At 33.9% G+C, this 25,986-nt stretch overlaps 1 protein-coding gene across 2 annotated transcripts in view; it reads left to right on the top strand.

Annotated features, from left to right (window-relative positions):
- LOC118197274 (uncharacterized) overlaps positions 1-25,986 on the top strand; it is a 212,984-nt gene that overhangs the window by 55,513 nt on the left and 131,485 nt on the right. For both annotated transcript variants that reach the window (XM_085806615.1, XM_085806614.1), the window contains exon 2: positions 2,900-3,013. In XM_085806615.1, coding sequence (XP_085662741.1) covers positions 2,900-3,013 — 114 coding nt within the window. The remainder of the gene's footprint in view (positions 1-2,899; positions 3,014-25,986) is intronic.

The raw sequence follows: 25,986 nt of genomic DNA, 5'->3' as shown, positions 1-25,986 counted from the left end.
ACGGTATAATAACGGGAAAGAGGTCTACGGTTAATCCCAGTCACGGTCAATACGATGACAGGTAGGCCGCCCAACTAGTATAGTGGTTAGCATCGCTGACTGCCGTGAAGAAGGGCCCGGGTTCGAATCCCGGAGAAGGCATAGATGTTCCTAAATGTATAGTGTCAGTGCGGCATCGCAGCACTCTAAATATGCGGCGAGCAGAAAGTCCTCTCGGGTGGTTTGGTGGAAGAGGAGAGGGTTAGAAGACACTTTTACCTGTCCTCCTCGGGGTGCTCTCCATCAAAATTGCGGGCAGAACTGAGCTCATTCGCACTCTCATCTGAATGGCTCAAGGCTGTTGCCAACGGTAGGCGTAATCTAGAGTTCCTTGCCACGAGGAATTTCGTGGGTTGGGCTGACTACGTCAGGCAAGTGAGCATAAGCAACAACAACGATGACAGGTAAATAAACCCCAAGAAAACGAATAAACCATTTTGTAATTAAATAAAACTACTAAAAAAATGCACCTGTACTTTTAAAAAGGCTTAATCTGTAGATTAGTTCATATGGTTATGTGAATTAAATCAGTATTTAAAACAAAAGAAACATGATGAATATAAATTTGAAATGGAATTGTAGAAAATTTAGAAGTGAACTTGAAAATGTTACTGACTAGTAGCGAAAAATCATATTGAAACAGAACAGAAAAGCAAGCTCTTAGTTTGTTGTAGATTTTAATTCTAACTCTATTTGTTAGGAGATCAGATAGAAGTTATTCTTCTCAGAAGCAGAAAAAAATGTTTTAAAAATTATATGTGAGAGAAGTAAGAAAACATAACGATAATTCCCTCTTTTTAGGTAAAATTTGAGCTAAAGAGAAAAGTTACATTACTTTCTGATATGGCCAAGAAGGAACCATTTTTTCTGCCTACTCTACATTTTTGTAAACTTTGCTCGAACAGTATTAAAATTCTGTTGGACTGCTAAAACTTTTTATGAGCTACTACGAATTATATAAATAATGGAAATTCCCATGAGTAACTATAAGGTTATAAATAATAGGGGAAAAAGTTCGCTCTGACTCATGCAGTGATAACCTAATCGCTTCCTTGAAATCACAGAAAGCAAAAGTGTTGCATAAATAGGTATAAGTAGGCGTGATCAAATGTTTAGACAGACGTTCATCTTACTTTTAAAATACTACATCCCCCGCGAATGCGAGGTTTCTAAGGGTTAAAACGTATTTAACCCAAATGTTTAATTTAAGACGTCATCAATAAAAATGCAAGTACCGTATACTACTTGAGGTTCACCCACATTTACACCTCGGATGTTTCAAGCAAATACGTATTCAAACTTGTATAAGTACGCAAATAAGTATTCTAACCTGTATTTAATCAGCTTTTCTATTTAGAAAAGAAGATAGTTTAATAGAGGATTTATATTTTAGTATCCAAATAAGCAAATTCTGAAATAGCCTACAATTCAGATAAATATTAATTTAAAGTATTACGCAAAATAAAAACAGGCATAAGTATTACAAAAGGCAAGCTGTGATTTAATAGAATTATTAATACGCGGTTCCCTTTTTTTTTTTTTTTTTTTTGCCTTATTACGTGCTCCGCCCTTGGGCAGAACACGGAAAGGGAGGGATGCCCCGTGGAGGTCTTTTTAAGGGAAACTGGCTCGTATCCACGTTACACATGGGGAAAAACACGAAAACGCCCATGCAGCCGGCACGTTCGCCAGGACTCGAACCCCGGACCGAACTACAAGTGTTCAGCGGCATACGCAGGTTTTGGTTCAGACATTCTTCAAAATTTAAAATCTTATATCAATAAAGCTTTCTAAAGGTAGACACAGGAAAATTTTAAATCAAACTGGTTGCGTACGAAGTTGTAATTGAATAGTCATGTGTAAATTGATTAATTGTTATAAACAATTCTGATTAAATTACATAATTACTTAATTACATATTGGGTACTTAATCTACTAATGGTAATGGGTAATGGATGCGCAGAGTAACAAAATAAATTGCTGTGCGAAAATTCGCAGTGCATGTAGGTTAGGGCCCTAGGTTTTCGTTACAATTGACATTTACAGTGCCTATTTAATCATTACAGTCGGTGCTCTATATAAATTAAAACGCATTAATATAATTTGGAGCGAAATATATATTTAATTGCTGCTTATGAGAAGCTATTGGTTAACTGCTGCTTTCCAAAAATTGGGCTCTATGCGTCTGCCTCTGTAGCCTATGCTTCGGTTAGGTTAGGTTACCTGACTAAGCAAAGCCTACTAGGCCTGTGGGGAGAGGTGCCTTCGTAAAAGACTTTCTAAGGGAAACTGGCTCGTACCGATATTACAAATGGGAAAAGTCATGAAATTACCCATACAGCTAGCCCGCTTGCCTGGGTTCGAACCCAAGTCGAATTGCTAGTAATCGGCGTTTTTAAACACTCGACCACTTATGCGTGGAGTCTACCACGAATGCAAGCATTTATCGACGAGTGAAAGTTAATTTAGAATTCAAACGACAAAGTGAAAGTTAGTTGTTTAAGTAACTTGAGCAGCATTATGGGTACATATGACTTATTTTTCCAGTATATTATGAAAAGGCAGTATTTGTTTGGTGTCCATTTTAAATCTAAAATGTCATTGCATTTCATTGCAGAAACGAATGGTATTGCATTAATTTGCCGATGTTAAATATAAAGTCTAGATTTACCTCATATTAATTAGGCTTAGTATTTACCAACACAAATTTTGTTTACCCGAAAAAGCAAGTTTTCGCAATTTCATGAAGTTTCCATTACAAAACTATGTTGGCCATTGGTTTAATTTTTATGTTTGAAAATTTAGATCTAGGAAATGAACGAGTAAGCTATAACTTTTCTCCTTTTTTCCTGTTTTCCAGATACGATATGCGACCCAGGCACTGAATTCACTTGCCGAAGCGATCCTTCCTTGTGCATAGCACTGACGAGGGTGAGAGATGGCTCTCCAGACTGTCCAGACAGATCGGATGAAGGTCAGTACTCAAATAAATCCTTTGAAAATAAAGCAAAAATTATTTTGAAATCTCGGTTGAGGAACTAGAAAGACTAGTTTAAGCGCTATGACGAAATGAAGTCCATTGCCAATAAAAGCCTGTTATCTTGTTCCTTATTAGCTCATGAACTTTGTTTAAACGAAAAACTTGTTGGAATGGGGGCGTAAATTTACATTCATTGTAATGTAGGCTTGGAACAGGAAAAGTTAACTGAAATGAATTTGCAAGTAAATTTGATTATATTATTCTGGGGTGGGTGTATTGCAATAAAACTCTTTGGTCTTGCACTAGCTAAAATTATCGTACAACAATAGTGCCTTTCCATTTTTTCCTAGAAGGACTTCTGTTTCTTCCTAAGTATTTAAAACCTTTTCTATGTATGGAATAACGTGCAGTAGGTTTCTTGTTATTGTATTGCTACTAGCGAATCAAAATGCAGTGAGCTTGAAATGCAAATGCTTGAAATGTGTAGATAAACTATTAAACTCGCGGCGATTCTTTTTGTAATTTTACATTTGTAAAACTTAAATTTTTCATTTCATCGTAGCATTGAGAAATAAGCAATCAGCAGCAGTAATGGAAATAATGAAAAATGATTTAAACAAATAAAGGAATTAACGTAAATAAATTTAAATAATCTCTCTTTTTGCAGGAAATTCCGATTGTTTATGACATATCCTAAAATTTCTGTCTTTTACGGAAAATAATTTTCCTCAGTTTGCAGAATATTGCTTTGTTCAGTGTGTATGACAGCATCTATGTATTCCATAAAATTTAAAGTCACTCTGCCTGCAATGAATATGGGGAACTCATTTGTAGAATTCAATTATATTTGCTCTTATATTCATTTATAAATCTCTCATTTATATTCATATTCGTTTGACATCTTTTTGTTTATTATCTTTTTCTAAGCGGATATCTTTATGATGACAAGAAGTCAAAGGAAATATGTTCCATCCTTAAATTTCTATTAAAATTTTAAGGTATGTTTAACACAGGAAGCACAGACTTTTTACTTAAATTGTTTTTACAAATCAATCCATATCAGACATAATGTAACTGTTCAATCCGTAATCAATCAGACATAATGTATCTGTTTCATATTTCCTTACATTCAAAGCAGCGAAAACATTTTTGAGATTCATTTCTGGGACAGTCATCTCTGAAAGTTGTAGCTTTTTCTAAGAACATAATTCAGTAATTCTACTGAACATCATTCATTGTCATATTCTCTAAGGCAATAACATGCACAGAAGACTAAAATTGCTTAGAAACACATGATGGTCGATTTAGAAAATTTCACTGTGTGTGTCAGCGTAGAAAAGGTGCGGGAATTAAAATCGATTTATGTCATTTTTTGTTATGAAAAATAAGGCATACTTAGTATAAAGAATAATTCGTAATGCATTTAGTAATGTATAAGATTACGTAAATATTACAGAACCGATTTTAAAGTATTTTTGATGATAATATAATAGGCGAATCAAGTATAGCATATTCTGATAGCATAACAAAATAAACAGGAGGTTAAAAAAATTCATAAAATATTAAGTTTGTTAAAAATTTAAGTTTCTTTTGGCATATTACACAGTTGAAGAACAAAATATTTCGTTTCCTTCTTAAGCAAAAGCAAATGCAGAAATTAGAACAGAAACTTAAAATTTCTCTAAAATTAAACTTATATATATAAAAAAATTCTGAAAGGTTTCAGATTTTAAATTACGTCCAAAGGGATGTTTTTTTAACGCTTTGTGTGTTACCTTTATTTATTAAATATCATATTATTTGCACTTAAACCATGAAATTCAGTTCAATAGCAATGTCGCAAAATAATTTTTAAATGAGCCTATCTTTAGAATTTCCGATACACAGTTCCACGCGCTGGAGATAAAAATGTTTTTTTTCCTCCGTAGAGTGTTTCCATTGCTCGCTTTTAAGTCGTTGAATTTGTTACTCAAAATTTCGTTAAAGTTTTACAAATATAAAATCGATCGTAAAACAAATTCCAAATTTGAAATTTGGTCTTTCACATGCCCACATTCGTAGGAGGATTACGTCATTCAAAATTCGATAGCTCTAGATACCGTTGTTTTATCACAATGCGAGAATTATACCTACATTTATGCAGATTTTTGATTATTTAGTTTCTTCAAATATAATGCAGGACTCATTTGGTGGCAACAATATTTTTTTAACATTTTAACATTTGGTGGCAACAGTTTGAAAAGTGAAACGGACATTTATAGTGATTCAACGCAAAATCACAAAACGAAAACAATAGTCCTTCAGGGACAAAGCTCCTTTGGACTAAAAAGGGGGGACTATCTAAAATTTATTTTAAAAGCAGCGTAAGGCTAATATTATACATAATCTGTTATTTAAATGACGAAGTCGGTCATTCCTGTTTCCTTGTATAATTTTAGCCTCTTCTGATTGTTCTGTCACTTCCCTATCCTCCCGGTCTTTTGTGTGTACATCCCTTGTGCTTTATGAACGAACCGATAAAAGCAGCAGTTATTTTTTTTTATTTACTAACACCCTAAACAACATAATCCAGAAAGTTAGCGCACTTAATTCTTAATAAAACGCTCACGTGTTTTTCACCTGCAGCATTTACCACAAAACAAACGAAGCAAGCGGAAATAAAAGGTTAAATGGAGCGAAGCGTTCAGCTATCACACAATACAAAGGAAACTTTTCTGCAGGAAAGGTCTCTCCTGATGGTGGATTAGCGACGGGAATATAAATAAGAAAATTCCCTCTGAGCCACGGAAACTTAATCTTGTACCGTTTGGGACCGTTGCCTACGGTATCAGCTCGTTTGTGATACATTAAAAAGGTCGTTACTTATGTCAGAAGCAATTGACTTAACGGATCTTAGAAAAGAATGGCTTCTGCTTTAAGTAAAGCTGTGATACACTTCGAAAATAAAATGCATGAAATCCGATGTATCGCACACTCATATATATAGATCACAGTGACTCTTTTTGACGTTATCTGATGTAGCTGAATAAAAATACGACATTGGCTTAGCGTAACCTTTCACGATTAATCGGCTGTTCTAGCGACTCTGCTGAACTGGACGAAACTTGCAACGATTTTTTGCTGAACTGAACGAGTCTGTGTGTCCTACGAAGCATTACAGACTCAGCGGTCGAGAATTCTGCTAAAAATAGCTTTAGTTCAAGGTCAGAATTAAATTTAGCCCTTAGTTCAATCCCGCGCTTTATATTTCATGATTCCCAGCAATATGTAGATATTTATGGGAAACCAAAGAAGTCGGAATTAGAAATGCAAAGCAGATGCAATTTCGCAATCTAAATTGCGCTTCCCGTTAAGCTCTGTTAATATTTATTCCTTCGGTATCAAAATTATCATTTTAATGTAATATTTGTCATTCATCTTCAAGAAAAATTTCTCAGACTGTAGTTTTCATGGGGAGGTTAAGAAGGTCTGTCTTCCTGTTATAAACCTAAGATCACTAACATTCCCTATAGCATTCTCTTGTAATAAATAAACTATAAATTTGTACCGCAAAATACATTTCAGGATGAATAATTTGAATGCTGCATTATAATTACTATGAGTGATTCAACGGTTTTTACTGTAATAATGCGGGGTTATTGTAGAAAAGTATGAAATTTAAATAATTTGATAAAAAAAAAACGCGCACACAAAGATATTGTGTAGAAATCTGAATGCGTGTGTATGTGAAGAAATGAAGGAATTTCTCGACACTCTTTTTATGGGACATAGGCGATTACTGTGTGTCACATGCAAGCTAAGCTCTAACACTTTGGGCGCTTTTGGCGATCAGTATCATTGTTGCCCCATACAAATACAACATATTAACAATTCGAGCAAAATATACCTATATTTAGTTATTTGTTGCGACAATAATTTAATTAGCGCCCGCCGAAAACCAGATCTCTAGGCGGCCATCTCTGTCGCTTTTGGTTAGAGCCAGGGCTGCTCACATGAGCACAGCAGACAAAATCGTCTCATCTACAATAGAGACAACAAACTTATTTAACAAACGACATACCGACTGGCTAAGTTTCAAAAGGTATATCTCAAAATCTTTAGCAGACCCTAGAAATCTGACAACTATCGAAGAAATCGATAAATATGTAAGAGAAGTTACCACTAGTCTTCACGAGATCTATCAAAGAACAGTTCTCTCACATAACTCGAAACCAAGATCGCGCACCTGTCCATGGTGGACAAAAGATCTCACTATTCTCAGGAAAAAGGTCAGAGCAACAAGGAAAAGATTCCAAAAAACAACTGGAGAGGAAAGGACCCATAACAGGCTGCTTTACCAGAGGGTACGTGCACAGTACCGGCAAAAGATGTATAAAGAAAAGAAAAAGCATGGGACATGACATGGAACAAAATCACTGTTAGCTCTCCGTTCGGAACATACTTCGATCTAGCTAAAGGTAAGAGCATGGATCCATTACAGATAGGTTCAGTTCAAAAAGAAGATGGCACAATGACGAGCACAATTGAGGATACAATTAGAGAAATCATGAGGTTCCATTTTCCAGAAGACGACCCCAACGAGGACTCTACATACCATGCAGATATTCGTTCCCAATCAACCGAGATTCCAAACTCGGAAGACGATCAGCCGTTCACACTCGAAGAAATGCAACGTACGATAAACTCAACACGCCGAGGTAAAGCTCCTGGGCTGGATGGCCTCACGATTGAAACCATTGAAGAGCTTAGGCTCGCGGACGACAAACAAATTCTAGCACTCTTTAACAAGTGCCTTGAATTAGGTTATTTTCCAAAGGAATGGAAAAACGCAGAGCTAGTATTGTTCCAGAAAGAGGGAAAACCAAAGTCCATGCCCAGTTCTTACAGACCTATCTGCTTACTCTCAGCGTGGGGCAAGGTCCTTGACAAGATGCTTACGCAGAGATTAACGTATTACCTGGTCAAAAACAAACTACTAAACCCCGCCCAATTCGGGTTTACTAAAGGGCGGAGCACCACCGACGCCCTCAACCGTGTTCAAGACATCATCTTAAATAACAGACAAAATAACCTCCATACGTGTATAATATCGCTTGACGTAGCTTCCGCATTCAATAAACTATGGTGGCCAGCGCTCAAAACAAAACTAAAAGACCTGCGATGTCCAAAGAATCTTTACCAACTGATCGCAAGCTACCTCACAGAACGTCAAGTGACCTACAAAAGAGACGGCTTAAATATCACGATGAATTACCACAAAGGAGCCCCACAGGGGTCTAATATCGGACCCATCTTGTGGAACATAATTGCAGACTCAGCGCTGAACATCAACTTTGGAGACAATGCCAAGATACAAGCTTACGCCGACGATATTATACTCATAATAGACGGAGGCAATAGGACAACAATAGAGCGTAAAGCAGACGCAGCACTCAAATTGCTTGCAAAATGGAGTCAAGACAACAAACTGTGTTTCAGTATTGAAAAGACACAGATGATAGTCTTTCCAAAAAGTTCAAAAATAGACGCGAATCCACCACGCATAAAGTGGGAAGGGCATCCATTGCGACGCCAGAATACGCTTGATAAGAAGCTCACGTGGGTATCACATCTTACGGAAGTCCGAGATAAGACGCATCGAATCATCAATAAACTAAACAGGATAATCACAGACAAGTGGAGCCAAAAGGGGCGCCTGTTAAAACATCTATACCTTAATGCAATTGAACGCATGATCCTCTACGGCTGCCCAGTCTGGATGAATGGCACAGCAAGAATATGTCAAAAACTACATCAAATACAGCGAGTAACCCTGTTAAAAATCACCAGTGCGTATAGCACCACATCAACCGCAGCACTTCAGGTCTTAGCTGGCACGCTCCCACTCGACCTAAAAGCAGAATTAGAAAGATCAATCTATCGACTTCTACATTACAAAGAGGACCTCCACACTAAAAAAGATTTACATCTATCATATGCCAGCATAGAAAGCTTCCAAGATTCCCCTAACTTACACCCAGGAGATCTACCCATCCTTTCCTGGTGCAAATCGCCACCCTCAGGACAACAAAGAGAGATTTTTTCTGATGGTTCAAAAATTTCAGGACGAGTAGGGGCAGCGTTCACGGTCTTTTCGAACAATGAAGAAATTTATCAAGCACAATTCCGTCTAAGCGATCATGCTTCAGTCTTCCAAGCCGAGTCCCTAGCACTCAAAGAAGCAGCACTATGGTTAGGTACACAACCAGCAGCTCACACTTCATTCTTCACAGATAGCATGAGCGTTCTGAATGCGCTGAATTCCTTTCCTCCAAAACATCCGCACACGGCAGCACTTAGAGAGATCTTCTTGACGTTAGGCTCTTCCATACCTTTAAAGATCAACTGGATAAAAGGACATACCGGGCAGAAAGGCAACGAACGAGCGGATGAACTAGCTAAGACTGCAGCTCTCAAACCAGAAATTGACAAGGAAGTTCCGCTTTCCGCAGAAGTTGCAAAAAGGCTTCTCAAGACAGCATTTCAAGAGACATGGGCATCACGATGGCAGGAAGAAGAGACAGGAAGATTTACTTACAACATCTTCCCAATACCTTCTCTCAAGAGGCTGAAATGCAACCGACTCTTCCTCCAAGCCTGTACCAACCACGGGAAATTCCCAGCGTATTACAGACGTTTCCTCAGACGGGACGTCAACTGTTCTTGCGGTTTTCGCGGGGAAGACGCGGACGCACTTCATTACCTGCTCTCCTGCCCTCTGACAGAGCACCTTCGACAGCAGTTCTTTCCTTCCGACTACATCACATATCCTGTGAATAGACTGTTCACGGACTATTACTGCAACAAGGGCATCTTAGAGATAATGAAGCAAGTGAATGAAAATAATTATATCCAAGAAACTACAGATTAAAGTAAAATGTAGAAAGGCGGCCTAACCGTCAGATTGCTAGCAATGAATAGGATAACTTCCTAACCCTGTAGTGCCATTAACTCAGTTTGGCGGAACAGGTTAAGTAAAGTGACCATATACCGATTGTAGGAGATATATTTTCTGCTTGTAAATAATTTTCCAATTTGATCGAAATTCACGTTACCGCATTGTGCCGCAAACATTTTTACCAAATTCTAAAGAGTGAAACGACTTCTTCACTGAAGAAGTGGCCACTTTGTCTGCTGATTTTCACAGCTCTCGCTGATAACTTAAAAATTAACTACATGGAACTCAGAAAACTTTATATCAGCACTTATATATGTCTCCGAGATTCATCCTGCATTGCTTGATGCGTTTGAGACAAATTATTGAAACTGTGTGCTTTTGTTACAGTCCTATGTCTACGTGAGGAATATCCCTGATAATTCAGTTTTATAAAGCAATATAACAAAGTCAATAGATGTATTTATTATCCATTAGTAACTGACAGTACTTTATGTAACTAGTACACTTACTGAGGAATTAAAGTTTCTCAGTCATTTTAACTTTTGTGTGCAATGCATATGTCGCCAGACAATCTGATTACCTGCAAAAAGTAATAATTTAGAATACAGTATTTATTATTATTAATAAATATTCGACTCTTTTCATTGCTATAATAAAACTAGCTTAAACTAGTTCACTAAGTGTTGTTCTTCAATTCCTAAAAAAGAATTTAATTTTTTTTTCAAAAATTATTTCTCCGGATTTATTGCATTTACTTTTATGAAAAGTTAACATTTTTTCAAACATCAAAAGGTCCTTTTGTTGTTGTCGTCTTGTCCATGTAATTTCAGGGAAAATGGTTGTTAGAGGCTCAAGGAGGTTAGACTTCTACGTTCTACCCCAATTTTGAGGCAGAGCCACCAAAACACGCAAAAAGACTTTTGGCTGACCATATCTTTAGAGAGCTCCTATACCGCAAAGACTCTATACATTTACAAATATCCATGACTTCTCCGGGTTTCGAACCCGGACCTCTCGGTACCGCAGTAGACTCCTTTAACTACTACACCGTCTGGGCGACAAATAGCTTGTTAAGAAACAGTTACGGTTATTCGAATGTTCAATTTAGATTATAAAATACCTTAGCCATTAAGCCTTTGAATTTTAGTAGCTGTTACTCCTGGGATATTAATACTTTTTGCAGAAGATGAGCCTGCAATAATTTAAAACAATTAGGACAATTTTGAATACCTGACTACCATTCAATTAGAAACTCGACAGAGCATTGAAAATCAAACAGTTGAACAGGAAGTTAAAAAATGTATAGCTAAAGGCAAGGGTTTCTCCGACTACATGCTTAGAATTTGAATCCACTGTTTAAAATACACAGCCAACGCGTATGCATGACAGAAATATAATTTCCGAAAGATTGTTCTTAGAAACAGTTACTTATGTGTTCTTCTCAATCGAATACGGAGAAGATGCAGTCTCATTTCATCAACTTACTCAAGTATTCAGTCAACCATGAAACTAAACGTAAAGAAGTGTCATTTCGGAACTGTAACTGCTACATGCATCCTGGTCATGAGTTGTAAAAACAGAATGTAAAAAAAATGTTACTTAAATGTTTTGAAGATAAGGACTGTTTTGAATAGTAACTGATACACTAATTTTGGTCACAGCCTGAATGCGGATCTAATAGTATGTCGTAAGATGAGCACAGTGACTTGGTTTTACATGTAGTTGCAATGTTTTGGTTTAAAATTATTCGTAAAAGTCATGTGCATAATTGAGATTTTCATGATTTTTCGAAATAAATGAGTGTTTTTTGTCTTTACAAGAGTGTTCTGTAAGTAATATTATGGAATATGTGCTACAGCAATTTGATAAAAAATATTCTTTTATATTAATAATTATTGGTAAAATTTCGCAAAATTTATACGAATAATTTCCATTTTTTTTTCTTTTTTTTCTGCCTCATATTAAAACTGTCCTAGAAAATTCTGCTCTAAAATATGACTAAAATTGAATATCTGCTCTAAAATTGGATAACGGTAAATTTCTTACAGTTCTTTTTAAAGAAAAAAATCAGTTGGTTGCGAGTTAGATTCTGAGGTCTTACGTATAACAAATATAACAATCAGTTTCTTTTGCAAATTTTAGAAATAAAGTTTACTTTTTCAAATGGACCGATTTTATAGAATTGCCGTATTAAATCATATACCAACATATCGAAGTATTGGTACCTTTTTAAGGAGAAATAGAATTAACCGCTTCTATATCATATTCTGAAGAGTTCATTCTGTTCGATCATGTTCGCTAATTAGTAATATTCAAGGAAAAATAATCGCTCGAAAGGTAATAAACCAATCACACAGGTATTTTTCAAATCTGATGGACGTCTGACTTGAAGATCTGAAATTATTGTATAAGCCAAAGCATTAATTTTTACTTCTAATTAAAAACAAAACTCGAAGATTTTTCTGTGGATAGCTTGTATACTATCTACAATATTTTTTGGAGTGGGGTTTGGAGGTGTGAAAGCAGCTAAAAGGAAAACATTACTTACCCTATACTAGCGAAAATGTTTTATTATTGGGCAAAAAGAGAATGTTTCTGTGTTTAGTACCTCTTATATCCTGTGATTGTCGAACACTAATAGTTGCCTGCACAACCAGTATTACTGTCACTAAGTGATGTTAATGAAGTTTATCCCAGATTATGCCAGTATCCCAGATCATGTCACCACGACCTGCAACCACTCTTAACTTGTACAATCCTATGTAATGTTCACCCAACAATAATGGATTTTATACTCAATTGTTAAATATGAGGTATTGCCCCATGTTTATATGCACTTATTTCTAATCATTCGCGTTGGAAAACTCATCCTCGATTTAAAATTGCTTTTTTATGAAAAAGCGGCAATTCTGCGTGGAATAGGCCTTTTCATTTCAAGATACACTAGAAGATCAAGTACTAAAAATAAAGCGGTAAGAGCATAAGAAGATACCTATAAAACAATAATAAACAGTGACTAATAAGTTCTGAAACTGACTGATTGTAATTCGAAGTTGATTGACGCTTGAGTTATGTATTTAAGATTATATAGTATACAAGTTTGTGTGAAGTGCACCTTTACGTTTCAAACCTGAAGGAGAGACCTACGAAGAGCACGTAGAAAGTATCAATAAGTGCAGATGCTGATGAGTTCTCAAAGTACCTGAGTAGCATTACAGTACAGTGAAAGGGCTCGATAGGTATTGTGGTCTTAACTTGGTCTGAAAGTGTTCATTAGTCCCAAACCCGTAACAGACGTAAAGCGAATTATCACTAAATCTGAAGTAACTGTGAAGTAGTGAGAAGGTTTAATAACGTTTTTACTTAAACGGACTACCGGAGAACTGAATTTAGAACATAAACGAAGTCTCTTGTCCAACAAAATCAGCCGCGGCTCGTGGTGATGCAACTAAGAAGAACAGGAAAATTTAAGTTAAACGTGGAACAGTAGTCAAAGACTACACAATTAAATATTACTATCAGCAGGCTCAGTAGCTCTTCCGGAATGCCAAAACCCTATACTAGTGACTTTAGTTGCATCAGTTGCTTGAACGCAAAGCCGAATAATTACATCTATCAGAGCTGACAGACATGTAGCGAGTATGGAAACCAGAAACACGCTCTGTTTTAATATCCAAAAATCTAAGTTTAATTACTGGTTATCTGATTTGCATTTACAGAAAGGAGAAGTTATAGTAAAGACCAAGATCATAATAACTGATTAATTTAAATAATAACCATACAATGTATATTCATATAATAGCGTTTCCGCAACAAAAATGAAAAACAAATAAAACTCTTTTCATTTCTAGGAATAAACTGTGAAATACATATACATTTGTACATAAAATTTCTAGATAAGCAATGGTGAATGGATCAGATTTATATAGAAAATTGGTTTTGAAAATGTAGGTACTGGAGATAAAAATTTAACAATGAATAAGTTTTTGTGTGAAGAAGGTTGTTCCCCAACACCTTTGAAGTTGAAAGTATACAAATTGCAATATAGAAATAGTTAACGAAACTTCGTTTAAGATCACTTATTTATCCACAGAAAAACTGAAAGTAATTTAAAGACCTTGCTGCGTAGCACTATCTCTCTGTCTAACTATTCCTTTGTAAGCAAGCTCGAGATCATATTTCATAAAAGCACACACATATCAAGAAAACCATCAATGCTTGCAAGTTCCTCCAAGGTAAGGATTATGATTATTTCTCAAGTTTACAGACAAAGAACTAAGTTACAGACAAAGTTTCTAAGAAATTAATTCAAAAGTAACAATCATTCTTTCCTACTTTTGTACAATTCCACGCATCCTTTATATTATTTTCGCATAAAAATGTAAAAATAACTTCATCTATATTTGATTTCAACCTCTTTTTCATTCAAAAATAATTTTGGCTTTTCAAGGAAATATGAACAGAATGATACAATGTAATTCCTGTATTGACATAGGCTGAGATCACAGTTCTGAAAGGGAACTGTCCGTGGCATTGTAGATACCAATAACTGTAGGCGCAATATAATTCTTGTTCATTATCCATTGAGCAAAAACCTTTCGTTTTTGTATAGCCTGGTCAAAGGATACAACAGAAGGATGGCCGTAGTAAGTTTCTTTATCTATCTGAGGAACAGGTTCCATGCAAAATGCAATCGGTAGGCGTCACCTTTTTTGGAGGAACTGAAGAGTTCATCTTCCTCCCAGATCATTGTCTTCAAATATTTAGCTTTTTAGCATTACAATACAGTAAGCATATTTTAATACGTTAACGACCGTGGCATTCTTATCAGACCTGTTGAAAGTTCAGGTGTTTTTATGAAAGGGTAAAAATGCCGGAGAATTTTTTTCAGGTCTTTCCTATTTATACTTGCTTCAAGACATTGAACTGAGGTATTTTAGACACAAGTTACTCATCGCTTGATATGAATTGATAATTAATAATTGTTTACTTAAAAGTCTATTATCCATATCTTCAGAGGAGAAATCAATAGTGTAACAGGAAGGAAAATATATTTTTTCACAGTCAAGTTTAAGAATAGTATTGCCAGGAATATAAAGAAAACTAACCAAGTAGAAAGGTTTTATATACAATAAAGATTAGATATCAGAGAATGTAATAAAAGACAAGAATGATTTCTGTTTCCTATAAAGCTCCTCTCAGTTTAAAAAATACGACAGTAAACAAGCAGCTTACAAGCAGTAAAATTATAGAATGAAGCAGGTTTTTAGGTTTTTTTCGGAGAAACATTATTTGTGTTTTAGTCGAGAAACAAACCCGATATGAGTTCTTGGTACCTCAATTATTACACCACGATGATACGTTGATAATTATACCCTAGTGATATATGGAAGGGGTGATTTTAATTCCTTTCAAGATAACTGAAATTATATCTTTGACAAAGATATTCCCAAAACACCAGTAAAAGTGTAATATATTTTTGGTTACAAAGACTTCAAATATGAACGTTTATAGAATTTGTTTTCTTTGATTTTAAATCCACTTGCCAAGTTTTTTGTCAAGTATTCTTTCTAAATAATGTTCATTTTAAAATTTAGAAAGTTAAAGTTACATTATACGTATATTACGTGATCTAATTATCTTAGAATATAATTCCAATCGATACATTTTTCCTACAGTACACCCCTTTCTGAAGCCAAAGAGTAGTCAGTCAGCATTATGGGGTCCATTTTCGATTATTAGCATGGTTTTATTCTTTATATTCTGACAAAAATATTCTCCATGCTCACCTTTTACGATTCCGCGAACTTAAGAGAAATCAAGACGGGAATTTAGAAAATGAATCTTAATCATTAAAGCCTTCAGAAGCTGGTTAATTAATTCTTCTGTAAACTTTAAATTTCCCAACTGCTTAAAGCTCTTTTATTTCTCTCCCCCAGGAACATTTTGGTCAAATTTAATAAGGATATATAAATATTTATGGCAGATGTTCTAAATGCGGTCTTTCTCTAAAAAAATAAGTATACTAATTAAAGTTCCTTTGAAAAATAATACAGCATTTTTTATAACATTATTAAATTTCACTGATAATGTTATAAAATTTTTCTCACATTATTAAATTTCTCTCATTTTCTCTCTATGGGATGTTACTAATAATATTAATTCGGAATTTATATCTTAAATGTCATTTAACTGAGGTTCTAAATTAGTTAAATTACGAAAATCACAGATAAAATAAGAAATGTACTGCTTTAACAAATCTACTATTGTACAAGTACTGCTTTAACAAATTTAGGCTGTTTTGACAATAAGTACTGCTTTAATAAATTTAGGTAATTTGTACAAGTAATTGCCATGATGATTTTTTTAAACTTCTTTAACCCACAAATAACTGAGTCATCAAAACTATAAAAAAAAGATATTTTTAAATGTAAGTTGAAATTTTTAATCGATGATTGGAAATCTTTGCTTGCAGTTTCACATAATGTTTCAAAATAACACTGAAATATAATATTTAACATATGTGAGTAAACCTATGTATGGAATACTGTATTTATTATTAAAATGAACTGAAATCGTGGTTTATTTCTATAAAAGTTTGTAGAGTTATTAGGTTATTTTGAAGCAGGAAATGTGAAAAATGTGCAGTGCCCTCAGGCAGAACTCAAACCCTTGGAATTTTCGAATACGCGCTAAGTGTGCTAGGAAAGCATACTGTCATTTCTTATTAACTGGAAGGAGGAAGAAAATACCTTATAAGTGTATTAAAATGTTTTTGCATAAAGCTGCAGTCTTACTCTCTTATCTGAAAATGACATTTCTCATAATATATTATTAAAGAACCTGTGATTTTATGAATATAAGACTCGAAATTAAATTCTTATGTAAATCCATTTAATAAATGCATGTTCGTTAATTCAATTAAATAATTATTAAAATATCTTCTTTTGGATGTCAGTTGCTGGAGATATTTATTCTGCAAAGAGATGAGACATTTTATTATTTGAAAACACATATACGTGTTTTCTAAACCACAATTATACGTGCCAGATTACAATGATTCCAGTTTCAATCTACTAAGTAAAGATAAAATACATATATAGTCCAGACTCCAACCTCAGTTGGCGAAACTATATCTCTAACTCATTCGTTATACAGTTGATTGCAAATCAAACTCGTGCCGTAACTGCATCATCATATTTCTAATTAAAGGGAATGAACGTATTTCTAAGAATATTGCAATTAGTTATGTTTAATGCTCATAAGCACCTTTCAGTAATGTTCAAATAAAGGCTTTTGAAATACTACGAATACAGTAATGAGGAACAGCGTATGGGAATGTGAAACAAACAACTACAAGTTCACAGCGATAATAATTCCAATTCTTATAAACTCCAAAAATGCCCATCAAAAGCACATTTGTCAAATTAAATTCACCTGGAAGAAACCTCCACGATGCATGGAAGTAACGTCTGAACGATTTTGGGGCTTCTTTCGGTTTTCTGTTTTTGTTTTTTCTTTAGGGTGTTCCTTCCTGTTTCTAAGCTGTGTGTGGGATGTAAAGCATTTTAAAAAGATCGAGTGACCCACTGTGAAACCGCAAGCACTTTCGAAACTGGAATGAAATGGAAAATATATTGCCACGCAGCCAAGGTTTCGCTATTTTTAAATATTAACAAAGAACCGAATCTCAAAAATTTCTAATAAAAAAATTCTTTGTGCGAACAGGAAATGCTAAGCGATGGTAATTTCTTGGAAATTATTGAATTGAGAAGTGAAGCTGAATTTTCATATTCAATGTTGACTTATATACATTTGTAACGCAAATCGCTTCAACTATTCACACTGAAAAAATGTAATACTTTTTTTTTACACAGCACTATATTTTCCATTTAAAGCTGCAAATAATGATGTTGTTCTGGCAAAAAGAATTATCTTCTAAGTAATACTTACAATTCGTTTTTGAATTATTATATACCCTTGTTAAATAAAACTAATGAGAAAACTTAACAGTTTTAGGGTTCTTTTTATGCTAGTTAACCATTTATTTTGTGATGTGGACCTTTACTGTCACTTTTTCATTCTGTTTCCAAGTCAGAATACAAATTAGTTCGCGTGTATTTAAACTGAGGTTTTTAGATAGTAAGACAGAGCGTGTTCTGCCTCTTTAGGCCATGTTACTAGGTTGCTAGCTCAGATAAGATTTGTAGTCTTCGGCCTTGAATTATAATTGCCGGTATTGAATCTCAAAACCGGTTAGATTTGTGAGCCAACTTCATGTTAAATTGATTTGTTTAGCCTTCGGCTACTAGATTACTTGAATTCGAATAATTACGTTTGACTCTTACTAAATTACATAGACACAAGTGAATAGTTTATTTATAATCACCAGCTATGTCTTCTGTTCTTAGTTTTAAATAAAATAATTTTTTACACCCTTCTCACTTGTTATTTTAGACTTAGCGATAATTTGCTTAAAGTCTAGCAAGACTTTGGACTGTAATTGATGATTGGAAAATATAGCAAATTTTATCAGTTTATGTTTCAGAGGGTAGCTTCTAAAAGATTCACTTCGAGCTTCGGACTGAGGATGATCTTTTAGAAGTTTCCGTCAAATAAAAACTATAACTGTTAAATATATTTTCATGCCATGTAAACATGTATTCCATGCCATGTATAACTGAAACGAATGCTCAAAGCATGTGGAGTTAGTTCCTTTGGGGCAGGTTTCTCTTCTAGCTTTTTTAAAAGCAGTTGACTTTTAATTTATATAACACATAAGACAAGGTAAAAAAACATTCTCTTATGCGCAGCAGGAAGTCGAAGCCCATATCCTTTTATAATGTTATTGTCTGATCTAATTCTTTGAGCAATGAAAGAGGAAACTAGAATTACTCAAACGGCTCTCTTGGAGCGAATTTAATTAAACAAATTGATGTTGCATTGTATGCAACTTTTATTAACTTCTATTGGTTTTGTTTACAGTGACATTTTCCATATTAACTGAAATAGTATTGCTATCAGGAATAGAAATTAACTCATTAAAATTACAATTCAGTCAACTTCCGATTAATTCTACTAGGTCATATCCGAAAAGAAAGCTGAATTTGCTTATTTAGGAACGGTGGAAAAATTATTATCACGAGCTATCAGCGTTTGAAAAAATATCGAAAAGTACAAAAAGGAGAAGAGAAATGCATCTGATAATACTGCATATTATTAGCAGACCATTTGATTGCAAAGTAACTGTCATTTCTTATTAGATAGACCATACATATTAGTAGACCATATTATATTACAGCATTTTGGAGCTGTTCTTGCCCGCAACAATACGTAATTTAATTGCATGTAATTCTGAATATATAAACATGGTTCAATAAAAGATTAAATATGGATACAGATATGAAGTTGCTTATGTGGCTCCCGAAGGAGTGTTAATAAGCTAGAACAAAATTAAGCCCCTGAGGGCACTCTAAGGGATGAGCTAGCAGGTGAAACTCCAAGAACAGTCAAGAAAGTGAGGAGACCCTTATATCCTGTTCTGCATATGTGCCAGTCAGATGGAAAAGCGACGAAAGACGAAAGTCACACTGCGTAAGAAAACAAATAAAAGTCGGCAGTCAAAAGCTAGGTTACGAAGTTCTTGTCTCTGAGCATATGAGTAGCAATGGTCTGATCAAATTATCTTCTGGAATGATATGGTAACTAAGAACTGAAAAATTTGCAGTATCACGGCTATGTCTAGTTCTGAAGAAACGCGTATTGAGTTTAGCAGTGGTGTTCATAGTTGGGTCGATTTTTAAGTCTTCATGGATCAGTTTGTTTCTAATCAGGTAATGAGCATTTAACAATTCTTCTCAGAATCGTATTATGTACTACCTGAAGTTTGTGGAAGTATACCTCTGAGGCTAACGCCTAGACTGCAGAAAAAGACAAAAAAGTCCTAACTCACACTTTTTTACCAGTTTAATCCACTATGCGATTCTGAATCCAAATATCAATGCTCAAGCTTTGTTACATACATTATTATTTAAGGATGCCATTTTAACTTTGTTTCTTCCTTTCTAATGATGTTTATTGTTCCACTAATTACACAGCGTCAATTTTGTTTTGAACGTTGATGTAATTGACTAACTGCTTAAAAATTTATATTAACAGTTAATAGCACTTTTATGTCAATTAAATATGTATTATGCATCTGTACTGAGCGTTTTAACTGTCATGGAATTAGCCGTGATTCTGAGTTAACCGTGGATGCCGTCAGTAATTGCTCCTGTTAACTGAGAGTTGACTGCATGAGAAATGAACTCTGTATTAAAAAGATTATAATATTTTTCTTTATGTGCAAGTTGAATACAAGCCTATTTTCTTTAGAAGGTCCTCCACCGAAGATATCTCTTCTTTTAAACACATATTAAACCTCGTGTACTTTGCCGTATTCAAATAATCTAACATAACCCTACTTATCAATTTATCAGCTTATTATAAAATTATGGAAATTTAGTTAAGGAAAATAACATTCTTGTATATAGTTTTGAGTGCAGTTTTTGAAAGAGCGAAATGGGAAAGAGTTAATTAAATAAATACTTTGATATTCTTTCAGTTTCTTCAAATACTTAAAGGTGAACTTTTATTGGATAATCTTGGAAAACTGCAAAACTCATTCATATTTCGAACTTTTCGTACCAATATATTTATTCATTTAATGCTTTTGCTTGAAGTACTTACATTCTAAAAAAATTACGTTATTTTTCTATTTTTACACGAGCCGAAAGAACAGAATGTACCTGAATTAGAAATACTCAGTTGTTTATGTAAAAATTCATCGGGGAATGCTGATATCTAAATTATTTTAGAAGTTTTAACAATACTGCTCCTTATTAACGGATATAAAATGCCTTTTCTTCATTTCAAATAACAGACACAATCCATTATAAACAGGTTTTGCCTAATTTGAGGTTTAATAGAGTCAGTAAATGAGTATTTCATAGTATTGTGGGTAAATATACTCCAAAGACTAGTTTCCTCCAGATGTGAATTCAAGAACTAAGCCATAAACAGCCTTAGGTGTTCTGTACTTGTCGTTCATAGTAACCTGGCATTGTAGCTTTTAATTCCTTTTATAAAAATGCAGATTATTCATGAGTTGAAAAAAATGGACATATTTGGAATTTGAGAAATGCGACCCAGTTTCTAAGAAAATATCCTTTCCCCGAGCAAAAAAACTATGGGCATTTCATGCTCGATACAACTTTCTGTCATGGCCAAAAGCAGATATTTCTACAACCGAAGAATTCACGATGCATTCAGAAACGCTGTCCACTGCTTTGTAATGTCTCTCATTTACATAAATGCTCCCTAACGTAGCACATAAAAGTCTGACCGACACAATTCGAAAGTGAAGAACACGTATTTGCCGAAATTGTGGGAATATTTGTGTTATAATCACGAGGAAAAAGGTAGATGGCACTATTCAAAAGACATCTATATAAATAACCTCTTTTGTGATGTTCTTTCGTGTAATTAGTAACGCTTCACTTACTTTCACGAGTTGGGAAAATAATTGCTAAACATCAAGACAGAAAACACGCATGCTTTAAGAAAAAAAAATGTTGAAGGAAAGTCAGAATCAGTAAGTTTTCCTTTGTGTTATTAGAAAAGAGGAGGTCAGAAACCTGACGGAAAAAAAATTTCATCAGGATAGTCGAAAAAATCGGAGTATATCAAATAATTTTCTCAAAATCGCATGATTTTTTAAATTATTAATTTTTATTCATAAATCGAAGAGAACAAGAGACATTGAAATACTTAAACCCTAAAATATTTGGATGTGAAAACAGTAGAGCATCATATATGTAGTGAAAGAATTGTTGAAAACATAAGTTTCAAACAGTTATTTTACTATATAGAAAGTGCTCAAATTAAAAAGAAACTGGCCACTGTACATACAACCTTAGTTCCAAAAAAAATTTTTTTTTGCTCCTGAAGAAGAGGGACAACTGTCTGCTCGCCTTTCAAATCAAAATAAAGTTTCAATCAAAAATTTCGCCAAACAAATATTTACGCCGGTATTAAAGAAAACGTTAAAGTTATCTCAAATTCTTATAAGCTTTTGAATGCATTGTTTGCACTATGAGGTAGTCATTTTAATGCGTTACAATGTTGGGGTAATTAACATCGGAGGTACCAATTTGATTACAGTATGACATTACCTTCACTGTAATATATAAGCGTATAAATAACAACCATAAACAAAAGTAATACAAAAGTAGCTGAAATTAACTCTTTAAATGAACTAGTTTGTTTAATTATAAGAAAACGCTTAAGATGTATTTGTTTACGGTATGTGGTCTTTGTAGATGAACCAGGTGAAACAGTTTGCACCAGTGTACGCTGTAATAACACAGAAACATTAAGAAAATCTACATACAGTCGTTCCATAACGTGTTTTGTGTTAGGGAAAAAAAAAGGTTGTTCAAATTTAAAGAATTTTAAATCCTATATCATTCGTACATTTAATAATCATAACATGTTGTATCTGTGAGACACAATGTATATTAATCTTTAATTAATTAATTTTTATAAATTCCTAATCTTATCCGCCATATTTTTTCTTAATTCCATAAATAACGATAAATATAATTAAATAAAGTATTTCTTCGTTTAAAATAACATGACTTAAAATTAATGCTATTAAATGCAAAATATTAAAATTCATCGGCAAAATTTTTATCTTTCATTTTCTTTATTCTGTTTACTGTAAAATTCAAAGAATTCTGTTTGAAAAAATGCTCTATTTGAGAGCACCACCTAGTTCCACCTAGTTCCTCAAATCGTCAGTTTTACATCCCACAAATCATCTTGTTTTATTTCATTTACCAATTCATTTAAACGCAGGCTAATATCATCATCTGCTTCAAAACGATTTTCACTGAAAACTTTAGCATTCTAAAGTAAGCTGTTAATCTTGTAGAAGTAAACATACTTGCGTGGGTTAGAACAATAAAGAACAAACTTCCTACTCCGACTTGTTAGAAGATCTTCGTGACTTGAAGCTCTAGAAATATAACTTTGTATTCCTGAACGGTTTGGAAGGTAATGATGGCAAAGACAAGGAACTGTCTCTCTTTTCAACATGGAAATACCCATTGAATTGGCCTTTAAAAAGATTTTCGCGCTTTGTAACAAGTGTCTCGTGGAACAAATCTTACACAAAACTTTTAAATTGCATGCAATTTAAGAGCGGTGATTGTTCTAGGGATCTTCGTTTCCTCATTTCTACCCATATCAAATCATTACGATGAAAGACCTTTTGAATTGTTTTCAGTAATTGGTAAAGAGTAGAAACTATTATATGTTACTTTATTTACGAGATAAGAAACTTATATGCACAGGTTATTGTATGTTGACTCCTGAAAGAGGTAAATGTAACTTCCTTCTAACAAAACGGTACTTTGAAAAGGCTTAAAACTAAGATTTTCTAAACTAGTTGTAGCAATATTCCTGTGAGAAGCTGTAATTCTCATCCATGTAAGCTTAATTGCTCATATCCTCTTTGGTATCATTTTAAGATTTCAAAATAATCTTACGAAGCAGACACTGATACATATGGCAAAACTTTCTTGTTTACATAGTTGTCGTATTGTTGCGACTTATCTCACTTGTCTGACAGTAACATCAGAACAAGCCCATGAAATTCATCGTGGCAAGGAATGCAAGATTGCGTCTGTAGCTGGCAACACCCTTGAGCACAATACAGATGACAGTATAAGACTTCGCTCAGTTCTGCCTCCAATTTTCATGGAGAGCACCCCGGGGGAGGGCAGGTCGGGTCCGAGGATCTTTCACTCCTCTTTCCCTACCAACAACCTCTCGAGAGGACTTTCGGCTTGTCGCATATTTAGAGAGCCCTCATACCGCACGGACTGCGCATTAAAATTGTTTGATGTTCCTTTGACTATAAATCCTTGAAACTTTGACTACATATATTCTTTGAAATAAATGATTATAAGCATGTTTGATTTGACTATAAATCGCGTCCACGATAATTTTCAGACTAAGGCTTTATTTAAAAGAAATAAACTAATTGTCAGATTAAAGTATAAATGATTTCTATTTAACTAAAATTAAAGTGCAAGCAAATATTTAACTCACTGAAATGTCAGCTAGTTGCATTTCTTTAAGCTTTCCCTGTTTGCTATAAACGATTTTAATTAAAAAAAATATTGCATTGTAGTTAACTATTTCAATTAATTTCGATAACCTAATTTAACTTTATTGGTACAGAATCAAAAACACAAAACTAAATATGCGTTTTAGAATTCATAAAACATGAAAATTTAATTACGCCCATCGTTATTCGAACCATGTTGCTAAATGAAAGTGCTAACTATTTATGCTTTGAAAGGACGCATGAAGGAATCCGGTAATTCTTTAGGCTCGATCGTACTTACGACATAACTAAGAATAGGCACGAGATTCAGTCGACTAAATCGAAGTGGTGGTCGTTATCGTTCATCACATTTTATTTCAGATTCCACTGTAGAAATTAATAATTCTTAAATAGCGTGAAATGAAAATAAATCCCCTATATCCTCTCGGGAATTCATACCACAGGTTTTCCAATCGATAGCTGGGCATACTGACCACTTACGTCACGGCAGCATAATAATTCCTAACAAATAAATATTGTTTACTGTGTTCTCTCTAGAATCGTTTCTGCTCCGTACAAGTTACTATCAAAATCTTATTCTTCTGGCTCTGAAATTAAGATTTCAGAATTGCTTTATTATTGGATTACAAACTTTTATTTGGTGAATTTAGTGAATTTAAAATGGAAAAAAATTAAGGATATCTTTCAAGGTAGACGGAATCCGTCATTGATGCTTGATGTATTATTCTATTTGTTTATGTAAGTGCATTTCATTGCATAAGCAGCCTTGAATAATACTTTGATGCGTCACTTCGTTTAATGATCATGTCAGCCTTGTTAGCAAACCTAAATAGAAACCATCAACTTGAATGACTGTATGGTATATGAAAGAAACAATGAATGCGAAAATTGATAATTTAATCAATTTATTGATGAAATACTGGTCGTGTAAAGATTTTAAATGCCAGATTTTTAGTTTGTTTCATTTACTTGGTTACATCATACTTCATTATTACATATCATTCACACAGTTAATAATACATGAATACATTTCCATATGTTAAACTAATTCTTACGTTTCTGTAAATTATTATACGAAAAATATCTTTGATTCTGTAAAAGCAATGAAAAATGTCACACGAATTTTATTTTTAAGTAATAAAGTTTATCTTCAAGATTATGAATATTGAATACGTGTGTAACTTTAAAATCTCAATCCAAATTCATTTTTATGCTACTTAAGAGTTTCACATGATTAAAATGCTTTATCTTAAAATATTACCGTGCACACGAAATATCATATTTTAATTGATAGTTACGATGACCGTAACGGATTTTCCAGATGATGCCAATCACTGTCAAGTTCAAAACATGTCATCAAATTATATTCCTCCTTCCTCTGCAATTCGTTTCTTGCCCACAAACAATAGATGAACTAGTTTCTAAAAACAGAATGAAGGAGGAATAGAAGTATTTCTTTGAAAAGTGGGTTGAGAAGCGCGCATTGTTATTCTTCTTTAATTTAAATCTGCTATTTTCTCTCTCTCTCTTTCTCTCTCTCTCTCTCTCTCTCTCTTTTTTTTTTTTTTTTGCTAGATATCTCATATTTCCTTAATCTCATACTATAATTATGTTCAAAAAGTGTACCAAAAATGGCGTGTAATCAGTTATGAATAGACAGGAAAAGGAATGTTTTTATATTTTAATTTACTATTGGAGAGGAGTGGTAGTTTGAGTAATAGGATTACTTTTTTACGGGAAGGGGAGTAATTCTTTAATAACGAATCCCAGAATTTGATATTCATATGATTGATTTTGATTCATACATTGTTTCTCCAGCGGTTTGTTAGAAGCTTTAATAATTAATTAATATATTTG

The sequence above is a fragment of the Stegodyphus dumicola genome, chromosome 12 (genome assembly GCF_044657685.1).
Source record: "Stegodyphus dumicola isolate Sdum_Otavi_A_Nest chromosome 12, ASM4465768v1".
Taxonomy (NCBI): Eukaryota; Metazoa; Arthropoda; class Arachnida; order Araneae; family Eresidae; genus Stegodyphus; species Stegodyphus dumicola.
This window is presented reverse-complemented; position numbering and strand designations above follow the sequence as displayed.